Source organism: Phaenicophaeus curvirostris, chromosome 1 (genome assembly GCF_032191515.1).
Source record: "Phaenicophaeus curvirostris isolate KB17595 chromosome 1, BPBGC_Pcur_1.0, whole genome shotgun sequence".
NCBI lineage: Eukaryota > Metazoa > Chordata > Aves > Cuculiformes > Cuculidae > Phaenicophaeus > Phaenicophaeus curvirostris.
The window spans coordinates 191,625,740-191,645,727 of NC_091392.1; the positions used below are offsets into that span (position 1 = coordinate 191,625,740).

General features: G+C 38.9%; 1 protein-coding gene across 1 annotated transcript in view; it reads left to right on the forward strand.

Annotated features, from left to right (window-relative positions):
* RSF1 (remodeling and spacing factor 1) overlaps positions 1-19,988 on the forward strand; it is a 61,766-nt gene extending 41,778 nt beyond the window's left edge. Inside the window, exons 9-16 of the mRNA XM_069883244.1 lie at positions 442-521; positions 770-824; positions 2,062-2,171; positions 4,924-4,991; positions 6,055-6,262; positions 7,622-7,845; positions 9,819-10,007; positions 12,062-19,988. Coding sequence (XP_069739345.1) covers positions 442-521; positions 770-824; positions 2,062-2,171; positions 4,924-4,991; positions 6,055-6,262; positions 7,622-7,845; positions 9,819-10,007; positions 12,062-12,636 — 1,509 coding nt within the window. The 3' untranslated portion in view covers positions 12,637-19,988. The remainder of the gene's footprint in view (positions 1-441; positions 522-769; positions 825-2,061; positions 2,172-4,923; positions 4,992-6,054; positions 6,263-7,621; positions 7,846-9,818; positions 10,008-12,061) is intronic.

Below are 19,988 nucleotides of genomic sequence, written 5' to 3' on the forward strand. Positions count from 1 at the left end.
CCTCTAAGACAAAGGACAAACAGATATCACACTTTGTATATGTACTCAGCTTTGTGTATGTATGTTACATACATCTACAAAAACTTTAGGCTTTCAGAAGCAAAGCTGTAAATCCCAACAAAAATGTGGTACTAATTTAGACATGTTTATTCTAAACATCTTTAATACTTGCTTTAAGCACATTGGTTCCTATAGTAAATGACTGTTAGTTACTGGGACAGTGCATCTCTACAGCAGTTCATGGTGAAGCACCCATGTTTTAGCAAGACTGTCTTTGTTGTGAAGCTCTTCTCATCAAAAAGGAGCCTTCAGTGCAGCAAGACACTCACCCTTCTTCCAGACATTGATGTGACAAATGCAGGAATAGCGAATGAAGTGTCTGAACATTAGGTGAAAATAGTTGGTTATGAAAGAAACTAATATTCTGTTTCATTTCGTTAGAAATTACTCTGTGAGAAATTAGAAGAACAATTACAAGATCTGGATGTTGTCTTAAAAAAGAAGGAGCGTGCAGAACGCAGGTACTGTTGTTTGGTTGCATTCACAGCCAGCTGCTTTGCAGAGGGATAGTAATAACTAAACAGGCATTGAAATAACGGGACTGGGGAGGAAATAATTCCAACTGAAATAACTGTTTTCAGTTGGAACATCCTCTGGGGATGCTTCTAGCTGGCGATAGTAAGACCTTCAAAGGGTGATACTTACAGTGTTATTTTAGGTATCTGCAGTCTTTCGGTAAGCTTATTTTCGTTTTTTTTCTCTCCTAAAGAAAAGAGCGATTGGTGTATGTGGGTATCAGTATTGAGAACATCATTCCGCCTCAGGTAAGCTATTCTGTCCATGATGTAGTATCGTTTTATTTTCCAAACGTCTCAGGGAAGAAGTTTCTCAGTGGTGTGTTAAAAGTGCTAGTAGGATCTTGAAAAGAAAAATCAATCTATATGCAGGTCAGAAATAATTCTAGACCTTTTGGTTTAGACTGATACGGAATTTAGCAGACAAACCAAGGGAGATTTATTGTGTTTATTAGAGCCAGCTGGTGCTACACAGCATCCTCTGTCAGTGAAGGATTCCTACCCATTACAGTTGGGTTTTGCGTTGTGCACTACCATTCTGTAGCTTACAAAGGTGGGAATCAGTTTATTTAACTCTGGTGTCTGTTGTAGTTATCTAGCTCTAAGCTAATTTTCAGAGCTTTCCTTTGGAACTGATGGAGACAAACGTTTCTGGCTTACAATTGAGAGGGAATCTGTAGTATTTATTAGAAGCATAACACTTGCCTCTGACAAATGTATATTGAGGTCACCTGTGGTTAAGAACTACAAACACTTAGTGTTCTACTGACAGATGCTTTTATATGGTTTCCATGTGGAGCACAGCCTCTTCTCACTTCTTAAATACCTTTTAAAGTGATTCTCATGAAGTTTTAGCTGAATGCCTCCATCAGAAGTTGTATAATCTATTCCTTGCATGAGAATTTAAAATTAATTTTTTGTTTGTTTTAAACACAGAGACTTCCCACTCTAATGAACTGTAATAAAGCCAACTTTCTCCCCCTGTCTCTGGATAACAAAAGAATAACAACCGATTTTACAAACTCATGGAAAAAGCAAATATTTGAAAAATTCAGCCTGGGGCAGATTTTTTGTTTTTTATTAATAACTTGGAAACAATACCATAAAATTAAGCTGTGTGAAACTTTATTGAAACTGCACCATGCAAAGTTGTCCCTGTACCCAGCAACAATTTGTTCAGCTGCTGCATTTACTAGTACTGGGAGCATCACCTGAGGCATGAACTCAGTGATGTATTACAGACACAATGACACAATACGCTGAACCGTTTAACTCTGTGAAATTACACAGCCAGTGAGGGCACTATGTGCAAGTTTTACATGAACTCTGCTGGAACAAGCCATTCTGTTAGAAGCAAAAATGTGTTGTGTGGGGCAAATGAGCTTTGTAGATCGTATGAATATCTGTGTCATGCGAGTCCAATCATAATGAATGTTGAGGGAGGAGGGAGATAAAGCTTTTTGACACTTCTGTCTTATGTAAGCAGGAGCCAGAAATACCTGAAGGTCAGGAAGAAAAGAAGAAAGATTCCAAAAAGCCAAAGTCAAAGCTGCTTGAAAGGAGGTCTACCAGAACCCGAAAGTGCATAAGCTACAGGTCAGTAGCTTGTTTAATAGTTTGCTAACTAAAGAAAGTTATACTGGTGTTTCCTTTCTCAAGCGACTCGCTACTTATCATGCACACTTTCACATTTAAGAGAGAGGCCTAACCAAAATGTCTGTTCTTTCCTCTGAATACTGTTTATGCTTGCCAATTGTAAAAGCATGTGAGGTGGTATAGTGAAGGGATGGTGCATAAAAAAATAAAATGTATTTGGTATGTTGTTCAGGACCGCTGGAGAAGGTTTTGGTGTTACTGCAGTTTCTGGAGTAAGTTAAAGCAAGTGAATTATACCTCTCCATTCTGTTGAAAAGGTAGACTTATGCTTGTGCCTAAAGGCCTTAAATCCTGCTCTCTCCTTTTTTATCCTGTGGTTTCTTTACATAAAAGGAGCGTGAAACTTAAAATGCAGTTGTGAGAGAGTATGTCTAAAAGTGGTCTGTAGTGCTTTAGAGAAGTAGTGATAAAATGCAGTTAGTAAATTAAAGTTCCAAGATATTTAGACTCTGTGCATTCTGAAAGTAGAACAGGTCACTAAAATTTCCAAAATTCACCTTTCATGTATTTGTTCTATGTAGACCTTTATTGTAACAAGTTAGAACATTACAACTTCCAAAACCTTCTAACAGTAACCATGATTAAACCAGTAGTCAGCCTGGTTCTGCTGTTGAGGAGAGGCATGGCGTTTGTATATACTGAATATCCCAGCCTGTTCAGAAAACTCAGTCTGACCTTGCTTAGCTGTTGATTGAGGGCAACTTTTTAAATTAACTGCAGAAGCCAGAGTAACAAAAATGCCATTGCTGCTTTGGAAAATGAAGTATTTCTGTAAGGAGCGTTATGCCACAGGCAAGATGGTATAGACTTGCTGTTATATTCATGACAAGTCAGACAGCATCTGACCAGGAGGAAAAAAAAAACAAACCTTCCCCGTAGGATGTCTGGCAGGACTTCAGCAGGGCACGTATTTCCAGTAGAACTTATTGTCTTTGCACAATAATGTTTCATATAATGGTTTTCTGGAAAAATCAATCTGCTGATACAAAATGATAGTCTTTCTGACAGACTCCATCATACACTTAACTTTGAGCTGGTTAAAACACCACATGTCAGTGTTGCTTCAAATTTCTGTCTGCAGTGAAATCCCACTGGTGTCACTGAGAATTGTATACACTTCCATTCACTGGGGGGAAAATAAATGCTAAACGCCTTATTCCGCTTACAGACAGATCTGTATTGTGTGGCATTCTGGTTCTCTAAAGATATGTAATCCCTTTGTATCATTCCAGTCATCCGTTCAGTCCTCTGTGAGCAGGTTAGCAAAAATCTACATTGTGAATAAAGGAGCAGCAGCAGAAATGATGTTCCATTACATGTAATGGGCAAGCAGCTGTCAGCTTGTGTTTCAGCTCAGGTTATTTGTAAGCAGTTATTTGAAAGCTTTAAGTGATTTCTCACATTTTAAAGAGTTGAATTTTTTAAGTGATGTGGAGGGAATAATGTTTGAGTAATGTGGAACTAATCTTATTGATGGAATAATTTCAGAGTTACTTCCTGACTATGTAAAGCTGCCTTGAACACGATGTGCAATTGTTCTTGGGGAATATAGAGATACCAGAAATCCATCACCTTGTTTTTAAGGGAGAAATGTTTTATGTTTACAGTTCTTACAGTTGGAATACAGAGAAATATTAAATCTAGTCTTTTTTGGTTCTGCTGGAGGTTACTATGGAGGACCAAGATAATTATAATTGTAATCTTTCTTTCATGGCTGAGAAACTGAATCTTTAATGAAGGTATTGGCCAATTGTTCATTTTTTGTATCTAAAAAATACCAAAAAAAAATTTTCCTTTTTTTTTTAAATGAGAAGAAAAACTTGTGTCTAAATAAAACATCTTTCCTATACAGTCAATAAAATTTGTACTTTCATGTGTTATCTCATGGCATCTGTTTGGACATAAAGGTAAAAATCCTTTTTTTTTTCTTTTTAATTCATAACTGAAGAGACAAACAAGTTTCACCATTTCCTGTTCTCTTTAAATGAGTTACTGAGCATGCAAAGGTCTATGCAGTTTTATAACAGCTGCTGCAGGACAAACACCTTTGTCTTATTTGCTTATGTAACATCGTATTAGAGCTCATTTGTATATAATTACAAAGAGCTGTGTACGGTATGTTTTATCTGTTCAGCTTAGAATGATGCAGATCTATAAAGCATAATTACTATGAGTTTTAAGAGGAAAATGAAGGTATCTCCAATAAGTTTTCCAAGGAGAATTTAGACAGGATGAGTGATTTTACTTTGACTTTAAAAGGTGCTTTTCAGGAAGTCTGTTTTGCAGGTTGATAGTGCGTGTGTTGTCTAATAAAAGGTGTGGGAAAAATGACCAATACTTTGCGTGAAAAATGCCACTGATGCCATTTTAGAGAACTTCCAAATTATATATTGTTAAAATCAGTGGTATGTCGAGTAAAATGAAAGTGTTTTTCTAGTCACATAAATCAATAGTAAAACAGCCAAGCAATGATAAATAATCTGCTAGCAAGAAGAAATAAGAAACACACCTTTTAAAAAATGGCTGTTTTACCATCACTCTGACACATTATCTTTGTTATTTTATTATATATCCAGCCCATTGCCCATGTAGTGCGATTTCTTAGAGCAGTTGTAGATTTGGAGGTATGTTTTTATAATGTAATTTAATCAGAGTTCACTTCAAAGTGGTAAATAAAAGCTGTTACTTTTAGGTTTGATGAATTTGATGAAGCAATTGATGAGGCAATTGAAGATGATATCAAGGAGGCTGATGGAGGAGGTATGTTTCCGATGTGACTTGTTTTTCATTGCAATGGCGATAAGATTGAGACCAAATATATTTTGGCATGAGAAGGAACAAATACAATCCTCTTTAAACTTTGTAGTTTGCAGTTTTTACTGCTATATTTTTGGAATCAAACTAAATAATTTCCCTTGGTAATGGCCATCCCAGGCTGGTAAAATATGCCAAAAAGTATTTTGTCTTCATAGCTAAATTCAGCTTCTACATGTTTTCATATATATGTACGCAATGATTAAGCATGATAGGAAAACTTTTTAAATGAATATGCTAAATTTTGGATTGGAGATCGGAATGGCAACTGGTGCTGTTGACATTTGGCAACTGTAAAAATTGGACTCAAACTTTTCCACAGTTGGACCCTCTCAAGACTGGGTCTACAAAGCCATCTTAAAAATATTAATCAAGATCTATAAAACTTCTCAGTTGTACGTGAATAAAGGGAAATTACATTTTTAGCTGCCTGTTGAGGCAACATAGGGGACCAAAGGAGAGATCTTCAACAGTACCTGAGAGATGTAGGTTGTTTGGCTTGTGGCTTCTCCCTTAAGACATCAGTTTTCAGAAGCCTGAGGGATGTACACAGGCAATCTGAAAATCGGGCACCTGTTTGCGTAGCACAAGACATATATGTAAAATGAACATAACTAAGTCTCAACAGTAAAACCAGCTTTTAAGAAACTCCAGTCCCTGGCCAGACAGCAGCTTTTCATCTCCCAAGAAAGATATTCAGCATTTTGAAGAAAGTTAATTTTCTGATATCTACCCTACTGAAAAGGCCTATAGCATTGCTAATAATATGGGTTGGGGCTGTATATCAGAATGCTGACGCTTATCCACTGTCTTTTGTGCAGACTTCAGTATTTCCAGCTGGGGCTGCTTGTGTCAGGAATGGGACTCCAGGCAGAGTCTTGTATGACAAAGAAATATTCTGCTTTACAGAAAAAATAAACTGAAGCTGGAGGAATGGTAGAAAGATACATATATAGTTAAACAAAAAATAAGTTTTCTCTTTTTTTCCCCTTTCTATCACTGAATTCAGGCATTGGCAGAGGCAAAGACATGTCTAATATCACAGGTCACCGTGGAAAAGACATTTCCACAATCCTAGAGGAAGAAAGGAAAGAAAACAAGCGACCACAAAGGGCTGCTGCAGCACGACGCAAGAAACGACGGCGACTAAATGACTTGGACAGTGACAGTAACCTGGATGAAGAAGAGAGTGAGGATGAATTCAAGATCAGTGATGGGTAGGTCTGCAATTAAACTTCCGCCACAAGTCACAGAGTGCCGCAGGCTTCTGTGACTCTTCAGTGCCCCTGAAATGATCATTAGGAGCATGTGCTCAGTGCTGGAACAGCACTGCACAGTGCCAGCAGAAGTCCTCTTGGCCTAGGGGAATGTCATTGTGTTGGAAAAACTGCAGGCTGGATGCACGCACGGAGATCATTCAATCTGCATTTTAAGCAAAACATGTCCTGGAAATGTTACTGGTATGTGTCAGGCCACACAGTGGGGTTCAACACACAGTTATGTTGGTGAAAGACTCAATTCTCTGATGAGGCTGTCTAGCAGAAATCCTTAGCAAAGATATAGCTAAAATGAGTCTGGTTGTTTCCTTTTGAAAATATGTCCTATTTGGAGGGATTTTTATTTGGCCTGGTTGCCATTTAGAAATTGGAAGAGTAAAATGTCCTCATTTAGAGCGTACAGAACTTGGCATACGGGTTCTGAAATCAGTTCTTGATTTCTGCTCTCTCAGTGACAGAATTTGCAAACAGCCAAAGTGGTTTATACTGCAGAAAACAAAAAAGTGTCACATAAATGCTAAATGAACATTGCTCTGGCTAACTGAAACTCCTTCCATGGAATTTCCTATCATTCAGTTTGGAGAATTCCTAATGTTAAAAAAATTTAATAATAATTTTATATGCCCTTTATGCCTCAATGAAGAAGCATAATGGAGCATGAGGTCTAGGCTCTTTACCACCAACGTTTAAAGCTTAACACCAGTCACTGTGTCAGTTTGCTAAGTGTATGGATAATCTGTACAACATAGATGCAAATTTTGAGCTTTGTTTTTCACCTGTGACCATGCTGAGAGCATTTCAGTGGCACCCTGAACAGCTGAGCTAAACATACTGGAAATTTCTGATCAGTGAGTGTAACTTGATGAAATCTCACAGAATTAATAGTGCACTGATCTGTTAAAGTGTATTGATGCATTTTCAACTCCATCTTTTGCTGAATGCTTTCTGGATGTTGTACTGGAGTTTACATTGGCTGGCAGCCATGTGGAAGTGACTTCATACCTTCAGCACTCAACAGTTTTTAAAGAAGCATTCTCACTTTTGAAATAAGGGGAGTGTCAAAGCTAAGTTTGCGAGATGTATGTTTTGCATGACAGCAATAGTTTTGCATCAAGAGATGATATTCTAATTCTCTGAAATTGCAGAGGACAGTGCCTGGTTCATAAGATTTGTGGATTTTTTTTTTTTTTTTGTGTAAGACAATTCTTATTTTGCTTATACCACTTGCTTGAATTAAAACAGTACTTCTACTTTGTTTCTGATATCTATCTCTGTTGTCTGTGTTCTCTCTTTGAACAGATCTCAGGATGAGTTTGTTATATCAGAGGAAAATCTGGATGAAAGTGAAGATGATCCACCTTCAAACGAAGACAGTGATTCAGAGTTCTGTGCCCGCATATCCAGGCGACACCTGTCCAGGCCCATGAGGCAAAGCAGGCGGTTACGAAGGAAAACAGTCAAGAAAAAATACTCAGAAGATGATGAAGATGAAGATTCTGAAGACAATTCAAGCAGAGAATCTGGTGAGTGTAAGAAATCTTAAATATATTAAATACTTCATACTGGAGAGAAGAGTGAAACTCCTTCCTGTCACAACTGACTCTTATTAGTTCGGTTGCTTTGTTCGATTCAGATGTCATCTTTGTTCCCTGTGTGTGAAGCAATTTGCTTGTTTTCTACTGTGAATGTTCTGCAGGAAAACTTAAGTACTAGGTTGTTGGCATATTAAGTAAATATGTATTTAAATGGATGCTTGTGTCATGATTCAAAATGCCACTTTTGTGGATAGCTTCATCTATCCCGTGCCTTCCTGTTCAGCACATGATTGCAGGGAAGAGAAAGGATGGAGGCAAAGGTGTACTACTTTATAGCTGCTTGAAGGTCTTCTGAAAGAAACGTTTTTCCTCACTTCCTTAAGTTGTATGTCAACCTGTGTTCTCTGGCAGACTTGAAAGCAAATGATAATACCTCGAATCTCTCTCTTCTATGATTATCCATTTTGATCTTTAGTAACTGGTGACACTGGCATCACAGAACACAGTAATTTACTACTTCTTTGACCAGTTCATTCTCTGTTTGCACAGTTTGAAGTGTAAGAATAGTACCTATGCCATACTTAAACCTTTTAATGATTAGTGTCTTTCTCTGAAGATTGTCCTCCTTGTTTCTGCTTCATTTGAGGCCCAGTCCTCGAAAGTGCCGGATAGATAAGCAATTGGTTTTACTTTTTTCCTTTTGAATTTAAGGTGTTTTATCTGTATCTCTAGAATAGAACTGATGAACACGTTGGAGCAAGGTGTTTGGAAGGACAGGTTTCCAAAAGGAAGGTTCATGCATGGACAGATGAAGATAGCTATGTGCAGTTAAAATAGTTGCCGTCTCCCTGTCATTGCACTGATCGTAAGCTGCTGTCGATGAAGATACTGGCAGAAGTCTAAAGAGATTGCACATCTATTCTGTAATGCACAGAAGCAACTACTTGTTTCCTGGTGGACACATATCTGTGATAAAATTGGCTGATGCCAATATCATTCCATATATATCTAAGTATATAGTCTTAATTATGTGTTTATTTCTTTTACCCCTGTTGTTGTCCCTCAAGATCCTGCTTTAAGCCTGTTTTGAACTAAAGAAATAAGGTACCCTGCAAATGACTTTGTTTTCAGTCTCCAGCGTTTCTTTCTGAAGGTGGTTGCTTTTGTTGATTTTCTCTGTCTTTCCTTAATATTTTAGGAAGTAAAGAGAATGCCACTTTGATCTGTGACTCATGTCAATCACTAATTTAGGAACAGTATGTGACATGGATAGAAATATATCTTGGGATAACTGTTCTGGCACAGTTCAGTGAAAAAGCAGTTAGTTCTAGGCTTTTTTCAGGTGATGTAAATAAATTTAATTCTTAAAGGTAGTAGCTGGAGTAGGCTGATGCAGGAAGAACTGTGAATGATGGTAAGTTTCTTCTATACAGTTTCTGCTTTAAGCAAACTGAGAGAGGCTGATTTTTGTTGTTAATTTAAATTCTACAACTCATATTTTACCTGGAGTTTCATCTTGTCAGTGTTTTTTCATCTGCCTATTCTTAAAAGTGTTCGAGGAGAGTACAATTTATTTAAATTTTAAAACAAAAAGGACTTTCTGATATATGCATTGTCAACTCCAGTTCAGTAAGGTTGCTTCAATTGTCAGGAATTGTAAAGGATGCATCTTTGGTACCAGTAGAGACGAGGGAACAAAAACACCAGAAGGAAAGTTTCTTCTGGAGGAGTTTGAGGGAGACAGAAAAGGGGGTTGTGAAAAGATTTTAATATGAAACCATTGGTGATGAATGGGGAGCTGATGCATGAGCCTGGAATGGTTCAGGGTAACGAGGCTTGATGGCTGAGACTCCCATGTGCTGGAAGAGCCTGTGTTTTTATTGGTGCTAGCCTAAAGCTTATCTAAATTCTGCAGTTTTGCTTTAATGGAATAACACATGTCACTGTTTTCTTCTGTACAGAGAGTGGTTACACAGATTACAGTGATGATGATTACCTGGAAACTAGGAGGAGAAGGTCAAGACGGAATCAGAAGAGACAAGTTAATTATAAGGAAGATTCAGAAAGTGATGGCTCACAGAAAAGTGTCCGATATGGGAAGGAGTTAAGAAGAGTTCATAAACGCAGGCTCTCCACTTCAGATAGTGAAGGTAAAATAAACAGCCCACTGTTTGCAGGAGCTGGTGTGTGTCAGCATTAGCGTGAAGAGAAAACTGTATGTAATTCAAGAGATTTTGGAGAGTCTTCTTTCTAGAGTTCCCTGATGTTTTCCAGAAACCATTTACTTCTGAAAGAGTCCACTGGTACTTTCTGATGCACTGTTGCAGCCACTTCTCAAAGTCATTGTTGTCCCTAATCCTGACTTCTAGGTCCAAATTTACTGTGTCTGGCAGGGAGTGCTGGATTCCAAAATTGGCACTAATGTAACCGTTTCACCACTTTTCTGTTGAGATCACAAAGTTTCGTCCTATAAGTCTTTAAAAATTCTTCTTTTCTAAGAGAAAGGATATTCCTTCTGGTGCCCTGATTGTATTTGTGGTGGTTAAGACTCATTCACTCTCCTGTTAGAAGGTGCTGAGATAAGCACAGAGGAAGCCTGCTCTCACTCAGTCAGACCATGAGCCACTGGTGTGCATTTTGATATAAAAATAGCGTTTACAGAAGCAACCGTTGACTTTGGGTGCTTTGCATTCTGGGTGCCCAAGCTCACGAGACCTCAGGTGCAGCTTTCAGAGATGCTGAGCGGTGTGGGTTGCAGTGGATGCCAGGCTTCCTCTGAAAATCAGCTATGCTTAATAGGCTGAGAGCCTCTGATTTGTAGGTAAGTTTGGAACTGCTGGCCCGAGTTTACAAAGTGTTAGCTGATCCTCTTAGACAAAGAGAAGCAAGTGTGTAACACAACCATATAGTATCTCAAAAACATGATCTTAGACTTCTTAGTCTGTTCTCGGAAGTACGATGTATAGGCTGTCTGCCATGCAGTCGCTGAATTTCTTGCTGCCCACACTTGTGACTTTAAACAGTGTGCAGTTAGTGGTGCCTTTTCTCCATGGAATCTCATTTCCTCAGGTATTTTTGTTACTGGCATTTTGCATATTAAAATCGGCACCATTTAGGACTTTCCAGTACTTTCCCAGAGTTCCCACAGTGCTTTATAAAATATGTAATGGCATTAATGGAAATGTAATAATGTTGAAAATAAAGGAACTATGACACGGTCTCAATCAACTTGAACCTACATTAAATAATACACTTTAAAATGACAATTCACATGCATTTCTAATGCAAATCACAAGCAGAACTGTAGCAGAACTGTTTGCCAATTGATTTTTTTCAGTCTGCATTGTTTCTCACCTACGAGTCAGCCAGCATAAAGGCTGTCATTGTGTAGGCAATATTCCAGTTTGCCAAAAAACTGGCCTCCCATTAAAATGCAGCAAACTTCAGGTGACAGGGAGTGTTCATATGCTTTGGAAAAAGCTCTATATAATCTGAGGATGGCAGGGGTATAGTATGGGGAGGGAGGGAATGTATATGTGTGTATGTGTATATATGTGTATGTGTATAAATGGGGGAATGGCTTTAAACTGGAAAGAGGAAGATTTAGACCAGACAAGGCGAAGAAGTTGTTCATGATGAGGGTGGTGAGGCACTGGCACAGGTTGCCCAGGGAAGCTGTGGCTGCCCCATCCCTGGAGGCGTTCAGGGTCAGGTTGGATGGGGCATTGGGCAGCTTGGTCTAGTGGGAGGTGTCATGCCCATGGCAGGGTTTGGAGCTAGATGATCTGGAACTGGACTGGAAGGTCCCTTCCAACCCAAACTGTTCTATGATCTTTTTATTATAGTGCAGCCATTATTTGGGTTTTCAGTTTCTGGAAGGGTGTAAAGGAGCTGCTGTGAGGTGAGGGATGCAGTCCTCACTTGTAGGGGAAAACACCTCCAAAGCCTCTGGTGTTCCTTACGTTGGAAACAGAGCATCAACAAATTGCTGGTCTTTGCCACTCAAGCAGTTTATTTGAAAAGTAAAAAGAATGCAAGCGTTGTGACATGGTGTGGGAATGTGCGGAAACAGAAGGAAATGTGTGAGGGGAGAGAGAGAGAGAGGGGTGGCTTTTTAATGAATGTGAAAGATGAAAAATAAATGTGTAATGGTTTTGGTTGCGCTCAGATTTGCTAATGGCTTTAAGTCTGCTGCTTATTCCAGAGAGCTACACATCAAAGAACTCAGAAGATGATGAATCCACAAAGGAGTCAAAGCGATTGATTAGAAAACGTCGGCGAAGTACAGATGACTACTCCGAAGAAGAAGGAGAAGATGAAGAAGATGAGGGGAGGCCTGTCCGCAAACGGCTGAATCGAATCGAAACAGATGAAGAAGATAACTGCGAAAATGCTAATGACGATGCAGAAAACCCCACTCCTGCAAATAAGCTGCCAGCACCACAAGCTCCTCAAGACAATGCCAAGAAGCACTGTTACCGGATAGAAAGTGATGACGAAGATGACTTTGATAATGTAGGGAAAGTAGAGAGCCCTTTGGACTACAGCCTGGTGGATTTGCCTTCCACCAACGGACAGAGCCCAGGTAAAACCATTGAGAACTTGATTGGCAAGCCAAGTGAGAAGACCCAGGTCCCCAAGGACAGCACAGCCAGCGCCAGCCTGGCGCCCAATGGGACGGGTAGTGGGCAGGAAGCAGTAGGGCCAGAGGAAGATGAAGATGAACTTTTGAGAGTGACTGACCTTGTTGATTACGTCTGTAACAGTGAACAGTTATAAGACTTCCATTTTTGTGCTAATTTATTCCACGGTAGCTCATACCAGCGGGCCAGTTATTAAAAGCTGTTTTATTTTTCCTAGAAAATTCTCCACTACAGTATCACTTTTTAGAAGCAAGAATTTCACCAGTCCCTGCAGTCTTTCTGTGAAGTGACCAGTTTTGAACTTTGAAGATGAATTGCTGTAAATTCCCTCTCTTACCCCTCCTTCTCCTTCCAAGTCCATGGTCCTGGGTAATTTCACTCACAAAAACCTTATAACAACAAGAGATTTGTATATTTTTGACTTTATATTTCCTGAGTGCATACAAATTTGTGAAAATGGGTGGCCTAAGAAAGCATTCCAAATCGGTCAGGGCCCAAACCGGAACTGGGTGGGTTTGGCTCAAGGGGGATGGGGGTGGGTTGCAGAAGCACTTGTGCTTTAGCTTTTTCATATGAGATATATATTATATTTAAATGTTCACAACTTAGATTACAACTTAACAGACAGTTTAAAAAAAAAAATTAATGTCTGTACTGTCGCATTTTGTGGGTTGTAGGTTAACATGCCATAGCTCATTTTAGTAATCACCTTCATGGAAGCAGTTTGGTTTAATACTGGAGGCAAAAAGAATTAATAGAGGCCAAGAGGTACCATAAACAAGAGCTCTGCTATCCATTTTGACTTGCAGACTTTCCTAATAAACATCCTTTAAAGTGTTTGTACAGTAAAGTGTACTGTAATGAAGTTTTTGACAGTCGAAACACACTAGCCATGGATTTATAAAGCTGTCTCACGCATAGTTCATCAGACAGTCTTCGATGCACAATGCCTAGGGGGAGGACGGATCAATGTGAAGTTAGTCTGTGAGGTGGATGGCATCTTGAGTTGCTGCAAGCTTTTACAGACAAAAGAACCCTGCGGTAGCTGCCCGGCCACTTGATTTCCACCATCTGCTGGAGTATTGTGAACGAGATGTGTTTGTACAAACAGCGTTGACCACAGAATGACAGTGCATCAGAGGATTGAGGGATTTTCAAATAAACCGTGACTGGTCCATTCATGTCCTTAATATCTACTTCAAATTGAAGTAAACAAATGGAACAGTTTTCCTTTTGGAGGTTTTCTGTTTGCAGTTTGTGTGTATTTTTGTTTTGATTTTACTTATCTGCCTGGATGTATTAGCAGGTTTTGAATGTAGTGTTGGCCTTTGGCCGTTAGAATTTTCTTAAAATACATTTTAATAATTGTCCTGTGACCAACTGATTTCAAGAAGGCAGTATTTCTGAGAGAAAACGCTTGACTCCAAGACATCTCATCAACTTTTGAGTGGGCATGAAGTGATGTGTGCTTTCATTCAAGGAAAAAAAAAAAAAGACTACAAAAGGAAAAATAAACCACAACGTGGGGCACATAAGGACAAGCAGAGCTAAAATTTGTTTTGGGTAGCATTCAGTTTTCTCTTTACTCTGAAATAAGATGCAGGCTGTAGCATTTGTTCATGTTGTAGCACACTGACAGCTCAAACAGATCTGCCAAACATGGAAATCCCAAAAGGTCACACCTATTAATCCTTTTGCTCTGAGATTTGGATTATTGACTGGTGTTTATGTCCATTGCCGGCAATGGATGCACCAAAACTGCTGCTGCCACCAAGGAGTGATTTCTCCTTTCCTGCCCCACCTGATTCCCTTCCATTATATTGTATTTACTAGTCAGTCACAAAGCACTTCTGTTTTCTTGTTAATAAAACCGGCATTAGGCCTTTACTGAATACCTCTGTAGAAAACCTAGATCAAAAAATTACCTACCTTTTGGCTTTGAAAGTCTTGGTTTTGTTTCTCCACATCTTTCTCCACAAGTTCTATCAGAACCACTCCATGACTCTTCCTCATTTGGGTTCTAGCAGTGCACGTATCCTGCTATAAAACTAAAATAATCAGAGCCATGAAAAGATGGAACTCTTTCATTACCTGCTGTGCTAAGCCAGCTTGTGATTTAAAAAAAAAATGAGAAACTGCTCTTTCTAAATGAGAGCTTAATTCTGTTAAACATTAGGTATTCTTCCACCGTATTGATGTTAACAGTTTTCATGAGCAGATACTAGAACAGGGTAGTGAAAAGCTACAGAAGTTTAGAATGCGTTCTTGAAAAGCGTATGTAGCATTTCGAGCTACTACTGTGTTTTTCTTTTGCCTAGGTGAGGGGTGGTACTTTGCATTTCTAACATACTTGTCTTTTAAAACAAGAAGGAACATACAGCTTCCGCTTTTCAATGTTCAATGAGCATTTTAAATATTTGCAGTGCAAACTGTCTGATTCATGTGCAGCAACACTGCAACCGATAGTTTCTCATTTGCTTTGGCTGTGCCATAATCTTTTATTGCTGCCTGATGAAGCCTTTTATCTGATCAGTGCTGTAGCAAGCATTCTTGCTTGGGGACTCAACCCCAAATGTTAAATACTTAATGGATAATTATGAATGTAGGAAAATAAGAGAGTTACAATACTGAATATAGCAACCAGGGAAAAACAGAGTATTGAGTTAGGAAGTGATGTAAAAGCAGGAAAGGCCAGGTAGTAGAATTGGATCATTAAAGCTTTACACTAGGAGCGTCAAGTTTTCAAAATGCAGAATGAAAAGCTCTTACCGAGTTTTCCTTTTCTATAAGTCACTTTTGAGAAAACTTTTCTGCCTTCTAAGAAGTCACCTTTTGTACCTGCAACAGCTTTATCCCTAGGATCCGGAGTTCCTCCTTATACCAGTGGGAATGTTGTGGAAGTAAAAACTGCAAAAAAATGCCCTAGAAAGCCTTACATTTTCAAACTTGTTATTTCTCTCATTTCTAAGGCTTCCTGTTGGCTGGAAAATGTACAGTCTCTTATTTGGAAAGATGCCATTTTCTGACACAAGGCCTGCTGGCTGTGCCACATAGGGTTTGTGCTGTTACAGTCTGTATATGTGATTCCAGAGTGAAAATGTCCTCCCGGTGTCCTTACAATCTTGTGCTCTTCTGTACTTATCATGAGTCCAGAAGTTAAATGTCTCTGCGTGGCTTTGGGCTAACAGAAAGCTCAAACCATGTGAGAAATGGAGTGAAAGAGAGCTGGCCAGCATTTTTTTTTTTAACGTAATGGATTTCAAAGTAAAAGAACAAGCAGTTGTTGACCAAACATATAAAGCATTTATTCAGCAAACTCTTCTTTGTTCCACACAGGTTGTCACTAAAAGCTTTGTCTTTTTTAATTGCAGTCTTCAAAGTATAAATGATTGGGAAGAAAGTGAATTGATTCTATATGCCATTCAGGTAGCACTGAACCTATAAATCAAGTGGAGGAATGGACGTTTTTGTGTCACCCAGATAAAGGAAGGCTGTTTGCTTTTTTGCATGCAGCTCATGTGATACAAAGTGCACAGCAGGTCTGCTCTGTAACTAATGTATGTGGTTTGTTAATCTAATCAGAGGGCAGTAGAATTGAGAACTCAGTTTCACTGTAGTTGTTATCTTCTAGTTGTTGAGTCTTCTAAACCTGAGCTTTTTCTTGTTTTAAAAAAGGATAATGACATCGCCAAATTACCAAAAAAACACGTCGTGTTGAAATCGTGTGGGAGGATCAGTGCTGAAAAATCAACTCTTTGATAGTTTGACTTTATACATGTTTAATTACGTTATAAAATTACTGCATCTTCCTGATTTTATTTAATGGAAGGATTACTCTGTCCAAACAGCACTTGAGAAAAACAGATGCTTTTTCCTAAGTTGCTCGTTTATGAAGTATGTCACCTTCAAGATTTTTTTTAGATTAAAGTCTCGAAGTTACTCTTCATAAAGCGGGAGCTAATGCCTTAGGTGAACGTGTCTTCTGTTCACTTTTCTTATTGCTGTGTCTGAACTCTTGGCAGAGATTTTACTCGAACCTCAAGGAGAAAGAAATCTATGTTCACAAAAGTGTATGGTAGTGGTACACTTGTTCTGATTTGTCTTCGTATCTATCATTGGAACTACGCTGGTATCCTGATGCCTCAACTGCGTAATAATCTTAATAGTTCATTGTCAGGGTGTCCATTTTATACCTCTTGTTTTCAGGCACTTAGAACTTGGTCTTCAGTGCTCTTCAATAGGAAGGCCTGGTCTAAACTTTCAAATTACATATTTTTACAAAATTCTGTTGTGAGAAGGAGGAATTTTTATGGCACCTGCTTTTTTTTTTAAATTCACTTTGTACATAGGAATTTAAATAAATTGTGGCAGTAATGCTAGCCCCCAGAACTGGACTGATGCAGAGATTTGTATCATCTCACTCAAAACAGCAACATATAGGCCTTGAAAACTGGGTACACATGCAGTGACTACTCTTCACGGGCTTGCAATGTGGATATAATTGCAGCGCACCCTAGATAAACAGTTAAAGTTGATGAATGCTTCTGATTCACTGGGCATATAAAAACATTAAATATATATAAATGATCAAATATCTTCAACCAAAACAGTTGCTTTCTGAAAAAAAAATTTATTGAATATGGTGGGGGAAACTCCAGCAATTCACGTGGAGGAGCACAATTGTGCAATTCATTAACTGTTTAAAACTCCTATCAAAGCATTTACGATATTGTCTGAAACAAGAATTTGCAGGATCATGGCCACATTTCCTGGTAGTTTTACTCTTCTTCCTTCTTCAGAAGAACTGGGATAGGGATTCTATCTTACTTAAAATGTTAGAAAGCAGAAAATAAGAAATCCAATAGAAATTATCCGTATTTTTTCCAGTACATACTGATGTAAGAAGAATTATATATGACTTAATTTTTGGTGCTTTTGAGTTGGGTACCCAATCTGAGACCTAGAGGAGAGCTCTGGCTTCAGAAATATTTATCAGTTGAAAACGATTTCTGAAGCTGGACACCCTGCAGCTGGGGTATCGAAGGTTACTAGTCACTTCTGAAAATGCTCATCACTTACCAAGCTCTTATTTTAGATCAGGTGTAACTAACTGAGATAATTCCAAACGGCAAAAGCGTTTGCTTGGGAATTGATTGTCCCAGTGCTTCAGAGTAATTTAACTTATTTTGTATATTGCAAAAGATGTATATTGCTTAGTGTGACACTTAAAAAAAAGATTGTGTACAGCTTCTGGGGGAAAGAATAGAACACTCTAAAGTAGAGAAGTTGTTTTTATAATTGAATATGTGGTATAAAGGCTTCAGATTTAACTGCAATTAAAAGGAAGTAAGCCCTACAATTTGGGTTTTTGACTATCATTTTGTAAATGCTGGCACCCCGCACCTGCTCTGAAGAGCAGGAGATGGGGCAGGATAGCAGTTGGAGGGGAAGCATGCTTAATTAGGCATGCATGTCCGCGTATATATCTGCTGTTGCTACATATAACTCCAAAGGTTACTACCGAGAACTGGACGATAGAGTCGCTCTATTCGCTCGGTTGGTTTACTTTGTGCACTTCGCAGCACTTTGTGTATAGTCGGTCTCACTGGGTCCCCAGGTGCAGACAGAGTCGCTTTCTCCTGCTGTGTGAATGCTTGTTCAAGTAACAGTGGGAGATGGGGAGAGGATGGAGGGACGTGGAATGGAAAAATGTGTATGCAAACCCATGCCATTTGCAAGACAGGTCTGGGACAGGCCTAAAAACTACTTCAGACTTGCCCTTTAAAGACTATTTCCAATTGAAGGTCTCAGTTTAGGAGAGTCATCCTGATACCCTCCTTTTTTCATCCTAATTTTCAAAGCAACAGGAAAATCTACGAGGTCTCCTTCCTTAAGGGAATTGATTATGCTCCATCAGTGCAATGTGGATGTAGGGAAAATTAGGATCAGTCCATCGAGTATTACAACAATGTTTGCCTCTGGGAATGTTGGTCAGAGTCCACACAGTTTGCTTTGTTGTTTGTTCCTGTGTCCCACACAACTAAACTGATTAGCAATGCCTAGATTAGTCTGTCAGAACTTGACTTAAATGATTGGACGAGGTGCTAAGGGGCATGGTTTAGTGTTTGATAGGAATGGTTGGACTCGATGATCCGGTGGGTCTCTTCCAACCTGGTTATTCTATGATTCTATGGGAGATAAAGTCCTTCTACTGAAACAGATGATAGGCCTAGTTACCAGTGCACCATTTGTTAGTTAGAGCAGTTAAAAGTCCTTAATAGATACTAACCTGCTACTCAAGTTAGTGGTAGAAAAGGAAATCAAATCATAAAGCTATATGCCTTGTTTAGTTTTCCATCTCATACTTGTTATAAGGACTCTAAATCTTGTACAGAATCTTATTCCTATACTTTATTCATTAAAATGGTACTCCTCCCCCTAACCCGCACTATGATGGTTTGTTGGAAATGCCAGTGTGGTCACTAGTTCCTGCCTGTGTTTCACAGCCCTCCTACAGCCGCCAGGAGATGGTCTCTGACCCATCCAAAAGCATAATGTTACCATTCTTGGTATGCACAACGGATGTCACGGAGGCACAGATCCTGTGTGTTGGACAGACGTCGGGTATGTTCAATGTCCCAGGTGACGCAGAACAGGTCACTTGTCCTCCAACGGTCTGTGACAATTAGCTCAAACGTGCCAGATAGGTCTCTTAAAATTTAAGATATACTTACATGAAATACAGTTTTGTCTTACTCCTGTGTGCTGTTCATATGTTTGCAGAGAAACCCTGAGTTCCTTTAAAATGGTCTCCTTCACAGTTAGCCTCGTTTTTGTTTTCTTTCTCTAAACAGTTAGCAAAGTTCCACAAGCTGAGCTCTTTAGGTAGCTTTTAACCTTTGCATTTCTTGAGTCCTGAACCTTGGTCTTTTAATCTCTCTTCAATCATGACTTGCCACAATATCAAAGGGAAGGACTGAGGGGACACCGACTGCGTGTGTGGGAGGGGAGGAGGCACACTGAAAAAACTGGAAGTGTTATTCTTGTTGCACATAAATTGGGTGGTGCTTTCACTGTCATTTCCCCCTCACCAGTAACATCACCTGCATGTAAAACACGATGCATTAAATCTTTAAAATGGAAGTCATGGTGGCCTCAGTGCTCAAAGGGTTAACTGCAGTTTATTAACAGCTAATGTTTTTAGATTTGCAGTACACAACTGTTTAAATACTGTATTCCTTGTAAATGAAGTAAAAAAAATGTTAAGGCTGGTGCCAATATTTTTGTTAATGAATTGTTCAGCGTTGTCTCTCACTACAGTCTGGTCAGAACTCTTTGTGTATAAGCTGGGCCTGAAGCCATTTTATAGCTTGTAGGCCTAATTGTGTAACTTTTCTTTCATAATGTTTTTGTTATAATATCTACTGTCATTTCTTTCATATAAATATGACATGTAAATTGTCATAATAAAAAAATGAAATAACTTGA